General features: G+C 32.7%; 1 protein-coding gene across 1 annotated transcript; it reads right to left on the reverse strand.

Annotated features, from left to right (window-relative positions):
• Positions 1-296: 296 nt before the first annotated feature.
• LOC139844000 (E3 ubiquitin-protein ligase SINAT2-like) lies at positions 297-3,561 on the reverse strand. Its single transcript, XM_071834198.1, has 4 exons — positions 3,204-3,561; positions 2,303-2,541; positions 1,392-1,778; positions 297-796 (listed from the first exon to the last, which is right to left on the reverse strand). Exons 2-4 carry the CDS (start codon positions 2,504-2,506, stop codon positions 473-475), a joined length of 915 nt encoding a protein of 304 aa, XP_071690299.1. The 5' UTR covers positions 2,507-2,541; positions 3,204-3,561; the 3' UTR covers positions 297-472.
• Positions 3,562-20,517: the final 16,956 nt, after the last annotated feature.

A 20,517-nucleotide genomic window follows, 5' to 3' on the forward strand; every position in this document is an offset into this window, starting at 1 on the left:
ACAAACAGATTGATTTTTATAAGATAATTTTATACAAATCCGTACGTTGTGAGTTTGTTTATACCCAATGGTCAAAAACAAACATATACTGTATCACTTTCAAACCCGTACCCACCCTCCAAACAAACACCCTTAGTTATATCTAAGCACAAAAGTTTCCAACTTCTTCATACCCAAAAAGGATTTTGCATTCATAAATTAAAGAATCCGAAAACCGAAACAAAAAAAGCATCATCATCATCATTTATATATATTCTGAACAAAGTTAACTCTTTCTATAACATCATCATCATCATCATCATCATCAAGGAAATATTGTTTCTAAACCTTTACAGAGAAATACATCATCTTACACACACCACCCTTCTTTTTTTCTATTTCACAAAGTATTACAAAAAAAGAACAAAAAACCTGACTCTGTAGGGAGGCGGCAACGGTGGTTGTGGTGGTGGTGGCAGCGTTGGTGTTTACGCTAAGATTGTTCTTTCCATATCTGGCCGGCCACTTTGAGTTTCAACTCCTGCCTATCACCACCCGAAAAGAACAATGCTATATTCCTTGTTATAATCAACCCGTCTAGACTATCTCTAACTGTCTTGTGACTATCACGTATACTTCGTGGGACCCCTTGCCATTTTAGCTTTCTCCCATTTCCACCAACCTCCAGGCTGTAACTGAACTTGCTCGCTTCATTTTCGTCGCCCATAAAACGCAAAAACGCCATGTAAACTGGTGCCACCCCCAAATGAAATGCCTCAAAGTGCAAGCAGAACTGATATCCGAAACAATTGAAAATCTGCAGCCAGTAAACAACAAAAAAAATGTCAACTCATGAGACATTTCACATTCATCTAAAATAATATGCTACAAATTACACAACTTATATCAACCCATTTATCTTGAACAGGTCAATTTGTGTTGTATATTATTGGTAACGAGTCAAAGTATGAAACTAGCAAAATTGATCGAATAGGTAATCGTGTACTCAATGTCCTAAACTGCATTGATTTAAAAATGACTCAATAATTTTTAATTATATCGGTTTCCTAATTATATTTAGAAGTTCAATTTTTTACGAAATTCTGAAAAATTGTTGGCGGGCAGTCTCAACCGAACATGGCCCATATTGACCCTTTGACCTGAACATAAAAATTACCCACTTTGACCCACCATTACCCAAACCCCTGCAACTAACAGTAAATTGTGTCTTTACTGTTAAGAGGGTGTATGGATACGATAACTATAATCAGAATTATCAGAATAAAGCAAAACGGGCTTCAGAAAATACTGTTTCGTGGTGTTTATTATGCTTAAAGTGGTTAAACTGAACTTATTAGATGTTCATGCGTATTTAGCATAATCAGATTATTGGAAAGAAAAAAAAATCTTACCGTCAACATCCATGTAGCATTTTCAATTTCGTGAGGATTCGGCTTCACATAACGGTGGTTAAAGGTGGATCCATCATGAATATCAACATTGTGATCAGCTTTAAGATGTGCAACAAGAAACGGGATATCACCTGTAACACAACATTCTGTACCTGCATACGGGCAATTATATCCTCGATATTTGCAAATATCTTCGTGTCTTAACCGACTATGGTATGAGAAAATATCCTGGCAACCCAAGTATTGGAACTTGCACGGTAATTCAATTGACTCTGCAACTTTTTCCAACGCCAAACATCGTATGTTCCCAAGCTCTTGCCGGCATATCGGGCAACTATTTTGCATTTTGGATTTACAAACAACACATATAGTGTGGCCGTTTGGGCACTTCATAAAAAATAATGATAACAAAATCAGAATCCTACATGAATTTGATATAAAAACTTTAGAAGTCTCGTATAATTAGATTTATTAAACATGTTTCCGGTTTTGCGCTTCAGTTTTCATTTTCATGTTTCAGTTTTCAGATTTTAGTTTTCAGTTACACGTTTTAGTTTTGCATTTCAATTCTGCGTTTCAGTTTTGGATTTTAGTTTCACGTTTCAGTTATAAGTTTTTAGTTTCGTGTTTCGTTCTCACTTTAAGATTTTTATCTCACTGTAAAAATTGTAGGGAAAAAATTGGGTCTAGACCCCGACTCGACCCGATTGGGGTTCGACCAGTCTGGACCCATTAGAAAAAGCTGAAACCTTAAGGCAGTTGTACATGTCAATAGTATTGTACCCTTAGATAATCAAAAGCAAAACTGTTTATCCGAACATTAAGAAACTCATATCATAATAAAAACAGAAACATTTTTAATGTGAATTCAAACACAACTTTAACTAGGAAAAACAGTAGAAAAAACGTACCTGATGAATTGGAGGGTGCATAATGTTTAAGCAAACAGGACATTCGAGTATCTCATGAACTGCACTTTTTGAAGCCATTCCATGCCTTCCACCAGCCGATACACATAATCTTAAGCAACTTCTTCCTTCTACATTTGAAGACTTAACACCATAATCGTAGCGCGATTCAGTAACATCTTCATATATATTACCTCCGGGACCCATCTTTTACCGTATTATAGTTTAAACTTCTATTGCCCCTGCAAATAACCACCAAACCAAAATCAGCATCCACTTCCCCAATTAAATTGTCCTAGTATTTTAAATTAATTTCCCACGTTTGAAACCCACGTAACTTCGGAAATTATGAGAACTACGTATTGAACCATTGTATTTATATTTTAATACGAAGTGAAACACGGTGATTTGCAAAATTGTCCATTTGAAATGAGTTAAAGAACTATAAAATGCAAAGTTTACGGTTGCAAATCGTACAAAAATGTTTGTTCATATTACAAAAGAATAATATTCAATTATGCATTTTCATAGGAAAATAGTTCCCTAGGAAACAAAAGGGCTAATTACATAGCTAATAAAAGATAGTATTAAATTGCCATCAATGATATAAACCTAGGTATACATACAGATAATACACAAATCTCTCATATTTCCACAATCTACTAAATACAAAAATGCCATATTTTATTCCCAAACAAATTGATCAGTAACTATTGGGTCTTAAACTACCTACAATTCTACAAAACTTAAAATTAACAAACTAATCACCTTCAAAGATCATTACTTTAAATCAAACCCTAATCAAATTCACAAATTTACAGCATACCCATACACAAAAACACTTTGAATCAATCAACAAACACTAAAGGGAAAACAATCAGAAGTAAAGCAATCAAGAACTGACCTATAAATAGCAAACCCCAGATGAGAAATCAATCAACTCGGATGTCAAAATCAACCCATCAATCAATTGGGGGAAATGAAAGGAAATTAATGTAATTGAGGGTTTGTGTATTGTGTTGAGGTGGAAGGCTACTCTAAGACTAGATTGACGTGTTGAAACCGGAGTTCGTATATGGTTATGTATAAATAATAAAGAATACAATAATCAGATGAATTGATGATAACCTAATAAAAAGAAGTCAAAGATTTTGGTAATTTTCCAAAATCAACCAATGAAACAGTAGAATTTTGATTTTTGGGATTGAAATTCGGGTTAAAAGGAGGAATTTGGGGAATTATTAGTCCCATTTTTTATGGTTTGTTTTGTATTGTTGTCATTTTCTTGAGTACAGAGTGTGCAAATGTTGGCTTGTCAGTGGTTATTACTTGTTGGAGCAATCTATCTAATATATATTTTTTTTTTTCAAAAACGAATGATCACATAAAAATAGAAACGCTACCGTTTTTAGAGTGAAACGCGCTCAACAAGTAATAAAAAAAAAAACATGGGGCGAAAATGGGAAAGCTTGCACATAGAAAACAACAATCTAAACAAGAATTATATATGAACGAGTCTCTCTAACATCCCGAAACAAACATAATTACCAAACAGAATCCAAAACATACTCGAAACTACAAAGAACGAAATCAAGCGATGAAACAACAAGACGAACCACATCAATCAACCTCGAGGACTCGCCCCTTTTCAATTTTCTATTTACCATGTCTTTCATAGAATTTTTTTCAGACCGATTCTCAATCTTATATGATAACACATTAGCGGATCCGTCAGCCGACACGCTCTCTCCGGCCAACCGTGTCATCATAACATCGGAAGCTGCAAAAGCTTTCACGGACATATTACCTCTCCCGATTGCTAATGAGCCGCCATTAAGGACCCATGAACAAGTTCTGAATTGCGTCCCCGTACTCCAAGTCGTCAAAGTTGTCTTTAAAATTATAATCACCTGAAATGGAAGCCTCGTACACCTTCTTTCTTGACCATAGGTTAACATCCCTAAGTAAACATCTTGATACATTCTTATTCATAGCATACCACACTTTACAAAAACCGTCACACAAGTAAACCTCACAATTACAATACTATCTTCCACTACGACTGATAAAAACCGGCTTAGGGTATTTTAAAATACTCCCTCTCATTTATAACTATTTCATTTTTACATATGTTCACTTCTATAAATAAATAAGAATAATTAGATAAAGTTTTTTATACTGTTAAATACAGAGTAATGCATATAAGAATAGAAGATAGGTAAAAATTAAATAGCAAAATTAAAAAAATAAACAAAAAGTATATTGTAATATTTAGATTTTTGAAATCGTATTTTTGTCTGAGAACATTAATATAGGACTGATGAAGTAATATACTAGAGAGTAATTGTGATGATCCGGAAATTTTCGAACAAATTTAAACTTTAATCTTTATATTATTCCGACACAATAAACAAAGTTTGTTAAGTTGAATCTCAAGAATTTAAACTATGTTCATACATTCATTTAACCTCGACTAAATTCCAATGATTCACGAACCATTATATGAACGGACATGATTATATATGTATATATTATAACTTGAAAACGTTAACAAAGTATTAGACGTATAATACTTTACACAAACGTATTTGCTTTGATATAGGTTTAATATAATTATCAACGGAATTAAAAGATAATATCAAATGATTGATTTATCAGATACATTGTATGATCGTGAGTCTCTATTGAGAGGTCCACTTTGATTTAGGAAACCTTTCCTTTTTAACGATATTCGGAATAAATGGTAAAGTGACCTACAAGTAAGAACAAATATGTCAATTAACGATTACTGGACAAAGGTTAGTAGAGATTAACTTTCAATACAATGATTGTCTCGTGTCTCTTGATAAAGTTAATTATTTAGTTTTCTTAATATTGAAAAAGTTTTACGACATAGATGAAACCTTTTAAAGAATGATTTTGAATATAACTAATTCTGGAAAACTAAATTATATTTATTCGATTTAGTTCAAATATATGAAAGCGTTCTTCAAAATAATAGATTTTTAATTATTATAATGTTTCGATAAAAAGATGTGAATGTAATTAGTTTTAGAGAACTATAGTTATTCGATTTAGTATGGACACGTTTTTCGATATAATAGAATTTGATTGTTAAAATGTTTTTATGGATTTTCAATGATATGAAAATGAAAATAAAGATAAAATAAAGGTTTCTAATGAGCACTAAAAGACTACAACATTTCATCTCAAGATTTCAAGTTAAAATGATGGAAATCACTAAACCTGTGCACTTGCACGAGAAAAATCATAACTATATCATACTGACTCGAAAAAGGGTGATTCCGGTGTTCAGACGTCCGTAACTCAAAAATCTACAACTTTCGTGAAGACACCATACGCGGACCGCGTACCTATCTACGCGAAACGCGTAATGTTTGTCGACATAAAAAGTTTGTCGACATAAAAAGCGATGGCGGCTTACCTTTATTATTATATTATATATTATATTATTATATTATTATTTTACATATATATATATATATATATATATATATATATATATATATATATATATATATATATATATATATATATGAACGAAGTACTTGTGATTAGGAACTTAAAAACACGCACACACTCACATAAATAAATCACTCTGTATATTTCCTAGCTTAAATTTTAAATTAGTAGTATGGTACTGTAACAAGTGATACACGGGTATTTTAATTCGGGTTACAAACCGATTATAACTAAGGAAAACTATGGGTTATTGCCAAGGAGGTTATGGGTAATATTTGGGGATATATTTATGATTTAAACCTAGTGTTTATCATCTCCGTTACGTCTACGTACTTTCCTACAATATTGAATCTCAATATTGATATGTAAGTACTTATATTTTATCTTTTGTATAATAATTGTGTATCCATGTCTAGTGCTCTAGTATATATGTATTTATACATGCTTGTATGCTAAATTTCGTCCCTAAATAGTTTATAATGAATCACGAATTAAATACATATATTACTGGTAAAAGGTATATGATATACATGTTTTTGGAAAGCTAGCGAAAAATCAATAACTTTTCATTTAGATATCGAATAGTTTCGATGAACGGATTAAAAGATATAAGCAACTGAATTATGATTGACGTTAATTGAAATTGCTTTTGAATCTACAATTAAGATTTAAACAACTTGTTTACGAGATTGATAAAATGGATTTTTAAATATTACCAACCGAGTAAATGAATCCTTATATAAGGCATGTCTCGTTTTGTTGAACTAAAGTCAGAATGACTTTTTGAAATGACTTTTGATAAACTTTTATATGTCGATCTCGAGCATTAGGGTTGTGATACACTATGACCAGACCTAGCTTGATTGATATTTATTGACCAACATATGTTCTCTAGGTTGAGATCTACGATTATTTAATAATCCGAGTTTCGGTCACATTACGATGAACAACTTTATATGCTGCTAAGGTGAGTTTCATTTGCTCCATTTTTAAATGATTTTGCAATATACATTTTTGGGCTGAGAATACATGCACTTTATTTTAAACGCAATGAACACAAGTACATACTAAATTCTACACTGAGTTTGAACCGAAAATCCCTTAGCTTTGGTAACTAGTAACTGTCGGTTATAAGAACCGATGGGCGCGAATAGAGATATATGGATCCATAGGGCTTGACATCCCCGTCTGTTCCAGGTATAGAAACCCTAGCCTGAACTATAAAACAGACGTATGCTATTTGAGTGTATCGTACATGTTGGTTGCATGTTAAACACATGGGTACTTATTTGATAAACGTTAAAGCTTAGTTACCAGGGTGCTCTGTTACGTAGAATCTGTTGAAAAACTTTTGATAAACGTTTCTGGATGAAACAACTGAAATCTTGTGATCCACTTTTATATACAGATTATGCGAAACACTAAAACTATGAACTCACCAACCTTTGTGTTGACACTTGTTAGCATGTTTATTCTCAGGTTTCCTAGAAGTCTTCCGCTGCTTGCTTATATGTTAGACAAGCTATTTGTATGGAGTCGTACATGGCATATTTTTCAAGGAAACGTTGCATTCACCAAATAATCACCATGTATCTTATTTTGACTGCATTGTTAACGGAAGTACTATTGTAAACTATTATTTACGGTGATTGTCTATATGTAGAAATTATCAGATGTCGAAAACCTTTGATTTAAATATTCATTTATGGTGTGCCTTTTCAAAAGAATGCAATGTTTACAAAACGTATCATATAGAGGTCAAATACCTCGCAATGAAATCGATGAATGACGTATTCGTCCATATGGATTTGGAGCGATCATCACAGTTGGTATCAGAGCGTTGGTCCTAGCGAACCAGGTCTTGCATGAATGTGTCTAACTGATAGTTGTTAAGATGCATTAGTAAGTCTGGACTTCGACGGTGTCTGCATGTTAAAAGTTTTGCTTATCATTTCTTGTCGGAAATTACATGCTTATCATTCTTAAGTCTAGACACGTTTTCCTACATTTATTGCATAAATAGTGTATAGACAAAAATTCATATCTTAGCGTATCTGTTACTGTAAACTTTTCCTGACATCTTTCGAAAATTTCTCCGTGATTTATGGAATTTGGTATTATATATACATACGTAAATTATGTATTGAAGAATACCAAACTAAATTCTATAATCTAATTCATATCAAAAATCATCTCCCTAATTATACAAGATGGATCCCGTATCTAGTTCAAATTCCTTAAACTCCGACAGCTATTCCGATATGGATATTCACCTGAATCCCGAAGATAGTGTAACCGGAATGGATCAACCAATTAGCCATCATCTATTCTGGATTAATTGGGGATGGGTTCGTAGTCTACTTAATCATTGGAGACAAGAAGAGGGTGATCCCTTCCATCCAACACATTTCCCTCTTAGCGAAGAACCTGAAGCACTTACCGGCGAACCTGTTCAAGACACAATTTTCTCTCTCATTTCCAGAGTATCTCGTCACGATAATATACTATCTCAAATTCTGAATCTTATTCATCCGCTCGTCCGAACCGCCAATCATCCCGGTGTAGTAGAAGAAGTCAACGAGCTTCGCGCTCGGGTAGTGGCTTTGGAGAATATGGTGTAAAGGTTACAAGCACCAGCAGCATCACCGGAATCAACAGTACCACCACCAACAACACCAACAGTACCATTACTACCACCAACAACATCCGCATCGCAAACCTCAACTTCACAAACTGTTCCACGAGCATCAACGTCATACGCACCGTAGTTACCAAGAAATACCAGCAACAATAACCGATGAAGTATTAACTCATTTTACCTGAAGAAATTTTATGTATATTTAATATATATGAATTTTGAAATCAAAATAAATCTTTTCGTACTAAGCTATTACGTGTGAATCTTAACTGGTAGGTACTACCCGGTTAGTTCATATTACTAATATGCAATAATGTACATCCTTCCTTAACAACTTAACCATCGTTAACTACAATCTCTGTTTCAATCCAATGAATTTCATTTCATAATAAACCAAGTGTATTATTCAATTACATAATTGATTTTACATTTTCATTTTTGATGTACTCGAAACTATCCAGAAAACATCATCTGTGCCTTGTAAGGTTCACAAGAATTTCACGAGCATCAACATCCTTCACCAAGGAATATCAATAAGAATAAATAATGAAGTATTGATTTCATTAGCAAAATACTCCGCAAAGATTAAGTAATCTTTAATATTTTAGAGATTATTCATTTCTAATTCCAGCCAAAAATCAAATGAGCTTAATATGATATTAACTCATTAAATCTGTATTACATCTGAAGAAAATATACATACATATATTTTCATAAAAATGGTAATAAAAATTCTTTTGTACAAAGTATTAATTGTGAAATCTTTAACGGGTAGGTAATACTCGGGAAATATATAAGTTCACAATTAATATGTTATACTGTACATTCTTCAACTTTGATTCAAAAATTATTAACAATGCTCACAATGATATAAAATCGTTTTCATACAAATTCGATTACATATTCTGATATTGACGGATCAGAATCCAAGTCATAACTCTGAACCAGTAACATCATTCTTAGATCTCTACATCTTTCAAAGCTATACTTTGACTTCAAAACTATGCAAGATCCTTTAGCGTTGTTAATATCAAAAATAATCTTGCTATCCTTTTCAAATTATCCAGTATTATCAACCATTTAACCAGTCAACGACAACCTTTCAGACTTGAAACTTTGGTATATACATTTTTGTTACCGGGGAACCTTTTATGTTCCACCACATTAGCAGTAGATTTACCAACAACTCCATTGATCTTTGACCTTTCAAAAAATCCTTATACTCATTGAAACCGTATCATGTACTCATCCACATCTTGTAACGGCAATTGCCATACCAACTACCAGAAATTAGCAATCAGTATTTTGAAATCTTGCAGCACGTCTACGCCAACAGTTATATGTGTACATATAACGTCTACCTCCTGGACTTACATACTTCGAATGTGAAGTTTCTGAAAAACACCCTGAACTGCGAACTAGTTCTCGAAATGCTGATGAAGTAGCAAAAACTGTAAACGACTTTAACAGTCAAAAGTTTGATGATAAAGAATGGTATGGTGGCAAAGCTCAGAAAAAGAGAAGGTTTGGAACTGGAAAACGGATTGAGCAAAGTATGAAGGAGGCTGTGGATAAATCACAAAGACTGAACCTGCCTTCAAAGAATCTAAATGATTCAGTGTCTGCTGAAATCCTTAGTAAATACCTTGCTCATTACTCTAAAACCTTTGCGGACGATATTCTTCATCATCATCATTATCTTAAATATTCTAAGATATTATCATATCTTTCATTATAAATATCCTCAATATTTCTGAAGATATTTTCATAACCATTCTTATTTGAAATCATTCATCTCTTCGCGCTATCTGTGTTATAACATAAAAGAAACTATTTTAGTTTCTAAAATTCTGAAAAAAAATTCGAAAAATGGATGTTTGAAGTAATGTTGGGAATTGAAGCATGAGTTAGTATAATATAATGACACTTGATCATCGTGATTATATTACAGTAAGTCATGCTGAGTTTCTAATGGAACGTGATAAAGGTTCACAGATCCCACCCTCATCATGAAGCATGTTACATAACTCTTTCATTCTATATAATCTCTAAATATATCAAGAAAATATATTTCTTGATGATTCGGTCTTTTCCGGATATTCTGGTAATTTGATAAATCAAGATCGTGCCATTACAATTCCCTTCTTAGAACATTAACTATGTTCATTTCAAAATCCATACCTACGAATTCTGGACCATTATTCGCTTGACTTAAAGTCGGGAAGAGAAAATGAAAGCATGAAGCTCCGAAATATAATGGAAAATATAAATCCCTATAACAACCCCGAAATTACAAACTGTGTATATCAATGCGTATAGCAATATAAAGACACGGGAGAATGAAAAACACTATAACCCTAAGGTAATGGTAGAAGAAAATAACTTCCTCTGGTGGTAGATGAAAAAGAAGAATGACAGATATGAAAGTTAGGAGTATATCAAGAATCAGAACTGGATGAAGCATTTCACAATCTTTTGGAAGTATGAAATGAAGAAAAAGATGTAGGAGTGGTGAAAATAATGAAACGGAAGTGTTTAATTTATAGCAAAATATCAGACATAGCAATCGAGGCAGATTACGCATTTAATCAAAGAAAATCCTAATTTCCGCAAATTCCAAAGAATCAAATCTTATTTAGATAATGAAGATTTTCTATTCCTTAAATTCCGGAAATCAATCGTTACTACGTCAACAGTTAAGGCGAATCTCTATTCCTTCAATTCACTATTTTACGATAACTTCTCTCATATGCTTCGAGTAATTGGATTGTTTTATCCATATTATTCAACGGTGATAAAACTTTATTTATCGACTCATATTCATCATAAAAACATTTTTATTGTTAGCCATGACGACCTCACTCAAATTTCGGGACGAAATTTCTTTAACGGGTAGGTACTGTGATGACCCGGAAATTTTCGAACAAATTTAAACTTTAACCTTTATATTATTCCGACACGATAAGCAAAGTTTGTTAAGTTGAATCTCAAGAATTTTAAACTATATTCATACATTCATTTAACCTCGACCAAATTCCAATGATTCACGAACCATTATATGAACGGACATTATTATATATGTATATGTGTATATATTATAACTTGAAAACGTTAACAAAGTATTAGACGTATAATACTTTACACAAACGTATTTGTTTCGATATAGGTTTAATATAATTATCAACGGAATTAAAAGATAATATCAAATGATTGATTTATCAGATACATTGTATGATCGTGAGTCTCTATTGAGAGGTCCACTTTGATTTAGGAAACCTTTCCTTTTTAACGATATTCGAAATAAATGGTAAAGTGACCTACAAGTAAGAACAAATATGTCAATTAACGATTACTGGACAAAGGTTAGTAGAGATTAACTTTCAATACAATGATTGTCTCGTGTCTCTTGATAAAGTTAATTATTTAGTTTTCTTAATATTGAAAACGTTTTACGACATAGATGAAACCTTTTAAAGAATGATTTTGAATATAACTAATTCTGGAAATCAAAATTATATTTATTCGATTTAGTTTAAATATATGAAAGCGTTCTTCAAAATAATAGATTTTTAATTATTATAATGTTTCGATAAAAAGATGTGAATGTAATTAGTTTTAGAGAACTATAGTTATTCGATTTAGTATGGAACGTTTTTCGATATAATAGAATTTGATTGTTAAAATGTTTTTATGGATTTTTAATGATATGAAAATGAAAATAAAGATAAAATAAAGGTTTCTAATGAGCACTAAAAGACTACAACATTTCATCTCAAGATTTCAAGTTAAAATGATGGAAATCACTAAACCTGCGCACTTGCATGAGAAAAATCATAACTAAATCATACTGACTCGAAAAAGGGTGATTCCGGTGTCCAGACATCCGTAACTCAAAAATCTATAACCTTCGTGAAGATACCATACGCGGACCGCGTACCTATCTACGCGAAATGCGTAATGTTTGTCGACATAAAAAGTTTGTCGACATAAAAAGTGATGGCGGCTTACCTTTATTATTATTATATTATATATTATATTATTATATTACATATATATATATGAACGAAGTACTTGTGATTAGGAACTTAAAAACACGCACACACTCACATAAATAAATCACTCTGTATATTTCCTAGCTTAAATTTTAAATTAGTAGTATGGTACTGTAACAAGTGATACACGGGTATTTTAATTCGGGTTATAAACCGATTATAACTAAGGAAAACTATGGGTTATTGCCAAGGGATATATTTATGATTTAAACCTAGTGTTTATCATCTCCGTTACATCTACGTACTTTCCTACAATATTGAATCTCAATATTGATATGTAAGTACTTATATTTTATCTTTTATATAATAATTGTGTATCCATGTCTAGTGCTCGAGTATATATGTATTTATACATGCTTGTATGCTAAATTTCGTCGCTAAACAGTTTATAATAAATCACGAATTAAATACATATATTACTGGTAAAAGGTATATGATATACATGTTTTTGGAAAGCTAGCGAAAAATCAATAACTTTTCATTTAGATATCGAATAGTTTCGATGAACGGATTAAAAGATATAAGCAACAGAATTATGATTGACGTTAATTGAAATTGCTTTTGAATCTACAATTAAGATTTAAACAACTTGTTTACGAGATTGATAAAATGGATTTTTAAATATTACCAACCGAGTAAATGAATCCTTATATAAGGCATGTCTCGTTTTGTTGAACTAAAGTCAGAATGACTTTTTGAAATGACTTTTGATAAACTTTTATATGTCGATCTCGAGCATTAGGGTTGTGATACACTATGACCAGACCTAGCTTGATAGACATTTATTGACCAACATATGTTCTCTAGGTTGAGATCTATGATTATTTGATAATCCGAGTTTTGGTCACATTACGATGAACAACTTTATATGCTGCTAAGGTGAGTTTTATTTGCTCCCTTTTTAAATGATTTTTTAATATACATTTTTGGGCTGAGAATACATGCACTTTATTTTAAACGCAATGGACACAAGTACATACTAAATTTTACACTGAGTTTGAACCGAAAATCCCTTAGCTTTGGTAACTAGTAACTGTCGGTTATAAGAACCGATGGGCGCGAATAGAGATATATGGATCCATAGGGCTTGACATCCCCATCTGTTCCAGGTATAGAAACCCTAGCCTGAACTATAAAACAGACGTATGCTATTTGAGTGTATCGTACATGTTGGTTGCATGTTAAACACAGTGGTACTTATTAGATAAACGTTAAAGCTTAGTTACCAGGGTGCTCTGTTACATAGAATCTATTGACAAACTTTTGATAAACGTTTCTGGATGAAACAACTGAAATCTTGTGATCCACTTTTATATACAGATTATGTGAAACACTAAAACTATGAACTCACCAACCTTTGTGTTGACACTTATTAGCATGTTTATTCTCAGGTTTTCTAGAAGTCTTCCGCTGTTTGCTTATATGTTAGACAAGCTATGTGCATGGAGTCGTACATGGCATATTTTTTAAGGAAACGTTGCATTCACCAAATCATCACCATGTATCTTATTTTAACTGCATTGTCAACGGAAGTACTATTGTAAACTATTATTTACGGTGATTGTCTATATGTAGAAAATATCAGATGTCGAAAACCTTTGATTTAAATATTCATTTATGGTGTGCCTTTTCAAAAGAATGCAATGTTTACAAAACGTATCATATAGAGGTCAAATACCTCGCAATGAAATCCATGAATGACGTATTCGTCCATATGGATTTGGAGCGATCGTCACAGTAATACTAATATATATATAATAATTATTAGTATTAATAATTAAACTATTAATTGAAACATCTTTGTTATATCTTTATATATGATAGAAGCAAACTTATCACACTTAATTTTACAATTAGAATTTTAATTAATCAGTTATCTAGCCACGTAAGTAATTAGAATTTTATATGCATATCACATTTAATTTTATAATTAGAATTCTAATTAATCAACCATTTAGCCATGTAAGTAAACTTATCACGTTTAATTATATATACATATATCATTTTATAATTAGAATTTTAACTAATCAATCATTTTAATTAATACTCATGTTCACTTCGTCATTCGGCTTAGATGATTTGGTTTCATCATGTTAGTTCAAGGAAGGGCACACTGCAGGGAGGTCCTTTTAAGTGGATGACTCGTCGGGCTATCAGAGAGGGACTTCTTTGACTTCTTTGAGAAAAAGAACTTGAATAACTTTGTTTTTCTGAAGGAGTCATCATTTAGGAAGGCTATGTCATTTACAAACTCGGCGTATTTCGGATGCTTGAAGGCCCCGCTTGTAGCACCCCGATTAATGGTCTAGACGAAATGTAGAAATAATATTATTTTATTATATGATTTAAATATAATTGTAATAAATGTTATGGTAGAATTGGACACATGGCAAGTTATCATGGTAGAAATGAACACATGGCAAGTTATTATGGTAGATATTTCTCAAAATAGTGACTAAGCTAGTGAATGTATATCCTAATGGTGAGTAAGCTAGTTAAAAATTGATTAGTGTCATCCTTACTTGCTAAGGATTCTATATGGTAGTAACACCTATCATAGCTACATAATAGCTTTGATGACTAAGTTGCATGGAAGAAGACTAAGTTGCTTAGTCATATTACTTCTACCTTAGGACTAAATGCATGCAAGCCACCTAGATTTGTAACTCAACAAGTGGCATCATCTTAAAGTCTTAGAGTGATTAGTCATCTCTTAATGGTTAGTATAAATAGACATAGTTCTTTCACAATTAAAGTCATATCTAGATACAAAATATACCATACATATAAATATAGTAATATAGTTGCATCGGTTGATTATAATACGAGTAAGGAAACTAGAACTACTAACGACATAAGTCCATCAAGATCTTTAGAAACGATCGCAAGTAAGTATTCTCATATTATTTTATAGATATATGTATTATTTTTGCACTAGTTGCTACTTGATTAGATACGATATATATATGCATGTGAGTAGTGGCTTTAATCAAGTCAGATGCGATAGTGACCCATTTGATGCGTGACTACATTTGATTATTAAATGTTTAATTGATGTTTTTATTGTGTCTAACTTGGAAGTCTTATATTTCCAGGTGACAAAGGGAGAGAGAAGACTCAGTAATATTAGACCACTGAGTTCTTGCTAGTAATCGATGAGTGGGATTATCTCGGGTGTAGCATAGAGTAGCTTGTCGCACTACATCGTTATATTATTGTTTAGTTGCCATGTTATAGCTGTAATGTTGCCATGTTATGTTGATACTAATTGAATGTGCACTGTTGATAGAACATCGACTTGTAAGGTTCTGTTTGTTGTTTCGAACCTCGACTTGTTAGGTTCCGCTCATGAGGGATCTCCACTTGTTAGATCGTACTCAAGGAGGTCAATCTCGACTTGTTAGGTTGGGTCCTGTTGACCACTGTTTGTTGAGTATAGTGCTGAATGATGCCTCACCTGAGTGTGGATGGCTTTGCCTGGGACTCAGTGGTAGGACTAACAGTAGACTCTAGCCCGATCAGCTAGTGGTCGTGTGCCCAGCCAGGCCGCCGTTCCTCCAACTAGAGCAAAGTTGTTGTAATAGATACTTGTTGTTGTTGTAATTATTATTGTTGTTGTTGTACGAGTTGATACTGTATGCTAGATTTGTAGATAGTTTCATTCACTTAGCTTCGGCTAACCCCTCTCCTCCTCCCTTGCAGGTTTTGGATCTTAGTAGGTTTGGAATGGGAGTGGACATTTGAAGATATGTTTGAAAAAATCGAACTCTGTTGTCTGAGCTTTTGTGTCTATGTAAAATACATATGTAAAAATTATTTTTACGTAACACCGGTCGTTTGTAATAATATAACTTAATAAAGTTGTAATAATCACGCTTTATATATATTTAAGAGTATTTTCGTTGTCAAGAATTCCGCTGTGCATAAAAAAATAAAAAAATTTAGGGTCTTACAACTTGGTATCAGAGCTTAGGTTTGGCCGCATGTACATTGTGCTGAATGTCATGTTCCCAAACCTTGTGTTGTGTCAAACATATCTGAGGGGACGGATTAAGTGAATTTAGGAATTGTGTGTGTTAGTTAATTGATACTAACTTGTTTTCCACTAAGCGTTTGTGTGAGATGTTATGGTAGTGCAGTTATGTCAGATGATTCAGGAAACACAACTAGTCCTTCAGCCCCCAGAACATTCAGAGCACCCGACGAAGATGGGTATGTGTCAGATGAAAATCCACATGAACAAATTTTAGATTTGGAAAGTCAATTACAGGAAGCCCGCGATCGAATAAGGGAATTAGAACAACATCGTTATCAGATGCCACCGCAGTACAATCAACAGTTCCCAAATCAGAAGTGGGCCCCGTATCAGATATCGATATTTCAACAACCGAAGAAATGTACTTTTAAACATTTTTTGAGTTGTAATCCGCCAGAGTACTCCAGAAGTTCTAACCCAACAGCGACCCTTAACTGGTTAAGAGAAATAGAAAGAGTTTTTTAGCCCTGTCAATGTGAGCCGGAGTTACAGGTTATTTACGCGAGTCGTATGTTGAAGAACAGGGCAATGGTTTGGTGGGATACAGTTATTTTAATTATACCAAAAGAGCAAGTGAGCATGATTACTTGGGAACAGTTTCATAGTAAAGTTCGTGAGAAATATTGTTCATCCTATGACCTCAATAGGATCAAGACAGAATTTCTGAAAATGAGAATGACAGATCAAATGATGATAGATGAAGTGATTGGACAGTATATGGATAAATTAAGGTTCGTACAACAGTGGGTTCCAGATGAGCAATCCAGAATTCAGCATTTTGTTAATGTGATACTACCAGAGTATAGAATAATGGTAAGGATGGCGACAACATTATCGCAAGCATTTGTTATGGCCAAAATGGTTGAAGATGATGTCAGAGCTGCTAGAAACAGAATGACGGGTTATGTGATGTCACAACAAAATCAGGTGGTGAGTCAGTCGGGTTTTAAGTCAAAGAAATCAGTTGGGTCGAAACTGAAAAGTGGATCAGAACAAAGTGAATCGGCATCGAGTCATAATTCATGGTGTCAGAATTGTAGAGCTTCTCACAGTGGTCCATGTTCTACCCTAACGATGAGATGCTTAAGATGCGGGATTGTAGGGCACGAAATTCAAATGTGTTCGTTTAGGGATAACGTGTGTTGGAGATGCCATCAAATTTGGAATTAGATTTCTTAGACTTTCTGACGTGAAATGGAGGTATGACCTATGAAGATGTATTACGTCTTGCCAACGTACATACATTTTGGTAGATCATGCGGAAGTTTCAGTAAGTTAAGAAGAGAAGTAGGATAGGTTACTGCTTGAATTGATGATAATCTTTGTTGCCTAACTTATAAGTGATGAAATTTTGTTGTCATGACCTATGACTTTGACCAGATTCCGAGGACGGAATCTTCTTAAGGGGAGTAGATTTGTAGCAGCCAGATTAATGGTCTAGACGAAATGTAGAAATAATATTATTTTATTATATGATTTAAATATAATTGTAATAAATATTATGGCAGAATTGAACACGTGACAAGTTATCATGGTAGAAATGGACACACGTGTGACAACCCGTAAATTTTCGACCAAATCTAAACTTTATCTTTATATTATTCCGACATGATAAGAAAAGTTTGTTAAGTTGAATCTCAAAAATTTTAAACTGTGTTCATTCATTCATTTAACCTCGATCAAATTCCGACGATTCACGAACCATTATATAAACGGATCTAAAATGTTACTTTGAAATATAATTAGTATTTAAAAAACAAAATATTATTAAATAGATATTTCAAAATTATATAATTATTCTAGATGAATATGTATGTAAATATATATATATATATATATATATATATATATATATATATATATATATATATATTTACCAAATGATAAAATATAATATTTACCTTATAAACGTTTTGATTTAAAAATACTATTTTATATATATGTATATATATCGAAACGACGATTTACTGAAGCAAATGACCAAAACACTCAAAAGATTAAGTTACACTTTGAGTGAGTTAGTTTTTCATTAATTTAAGTCTAATTATTGTTAAAGGTACGTACCGCGAAACGTAAAGCACTAGTTGTCTGAAATTACCTGCTTATCATTCTTAGTCTAGACACATCTTACTGCATTGATTGCATGAATAGTGTGTAGACAAAATTCCTATCTTAGCGTATCTTCTAATTCATATCTTAGCGTATCTGTTACTGTAAACCTTGCCTGATATATTCCGTAAATTCCTCCGTAATCTACGAGGCCTTTTGTTATATATATATATATATATATATATATATATATATATATATATATATATATATATATATATATATATATATATATTCTATGTAATTAGAATACCATCCGATAGCAGGAAATCATTTCATATCAAAAAATCCTTTATTCAATCGTACGAAATGGAATTCGCCACTAGTTCAAGTCCCTCGGATTCCGATATGGAGTTTCACTAGAGTTTCGAAAGCAATGTGACCGGAATGGATCAACCAATTAGTCATCATCTATTTTGGATGAATTGGGGATGGGTTCATAGTCTATTAAATCATTAGAGACAAGAAGAAGGTGATCCCTTCCATCCTCCACATTGCCCTCTTGGTGAAGAACCTGAAGCACTTACTGGCGAACCTGTTCATAATACCATTTTCTCTCTTATTTCTAGAGTATCTCGTCATGACTATATACTATCTAGAATTCTAGATCTTATTCATCCGCTCGTACGAACTGACAATCATCCTGGAGTAATAGAAGAAGTCAACGAGCTTCGCACTCGGGTATTAGCTTTGGAGAATATGGTGCAAAGGTTACAAACACCAGCAGCGGCACTGGCATCAAGAGTACCACCATCATCAACGCCAACAGTACTATTACCACCACCAACCACAACCGCATCGTAAACCTCAACTTTACAAACTGTCCCGCAAGCACCAATGTCATACGCCCTATAGATACCACGGAATACCAACAGCAATAAACGATGAAGTATTGATTCATAACTTCATCGGAGAAACATTCTACGGCGATTATATAATTTCTAAAGTTTAGAGATTATCTATTCTAGCCTTAACTATAAATCAGATAGAGTAGAAACCCTGATCGGAATGGTGAATGATTTACAAGCTAGACTTGTTATATCACAACATCAACAGTACCGTCAGCATCATCAGCACCGTCAGTACCGTCAGCATCATCAGCACCAGCAGCATCTACTACATCACAAGCTCTGCCGGTTCAATAATCACCGTGGACATCATTACGAATCAACAATGATTATATTGTATCAACGAATTATGAAGTATTAACTCAATTCCTCTAAAGAATTTATATGTATATCTTATATATATATATAAATTTTGAAACCATCATAAATCTTTTCGTACTAAGCTATTATGTATGAATTGAAAAAGGGTAGATACTACTCAGATAAATTCATATTAATAATATGCTATAATTCTTCGATTAATGACTTAACTATCATTAACCACAAACTCTGTTTCAACTCAATGAATTCCGTTTCATAATGATCCAAGTGTATAATTCAATTACATGTTTGATTTTACACTTTCGATATACTCGAAACTTACTAGAAAACATCATTCGTACCTTGCGAAGTTAGCAAGAGTTCTATGAGCATCAACATGATTCACTAAGGAAATATCCATAAGAATAAATAATGAAGTATTGATCACAGTAGTGAAATACTCTGTGAAGAATATGTAATCTCTAATGTTGGAGATTATTCATTTCTAGTTCCAGCCTAAGATCAAATGAGCTTAATTTAGTATTAACTCATCAAATATGTATTACATCTGAAGAAAATATACATATATTTTCATAAAGACTGTAATTCTCTGGTACAAAACATTACTTGTGGAATTTTTTTTAATAGGTAGGTAATACTCGAGAGATATATAAATTCACAATTAATATGTTACATTCCTCGATTCTGATTCAGCAATCATCAACTATACTCGCTACCTTCACAACGATATA

Source organism: Rutidosis leptorrhynchoides, chromosome 4 (genome assembly GCF_046630445.1).
Source record: "Rutidosis leptorrhynchoides isolate AG116_Rl617_1_P2 chromosome 4, CSIRO_AGI_Rlap_v1, whole genome shotgun sequence".
NCBI lineage: Eukaryota > Viridiplantae > Streptophyta > Magnoliopsida > Asterales > Asteraceae > Rutidosis > Rutidosis leptorrhynchoides.

Coding starts and splice junctions, on each gene's coding strand:
- LOC139844000 (XM_071834198.1), bottom strand. CDS start 2,506: ATGGGTCCCGGAGGTAATATATATGAAGATGTTACTGAATCGCGCTAC. Junction 1,779..2,302: donor TGCACCCTCCAATTCATCAG/GTACGTTTTTTC, acceptor TTTTTTATGAAG/TGCCCAAACGGCCACACTAT. Junction 797..1,391: donor ATGCTACATGGATGTTGACG/GTAAGATTTTTT, acceptor TACTGGCTGCAG/ATTTTCAATTGTTTCGGATA.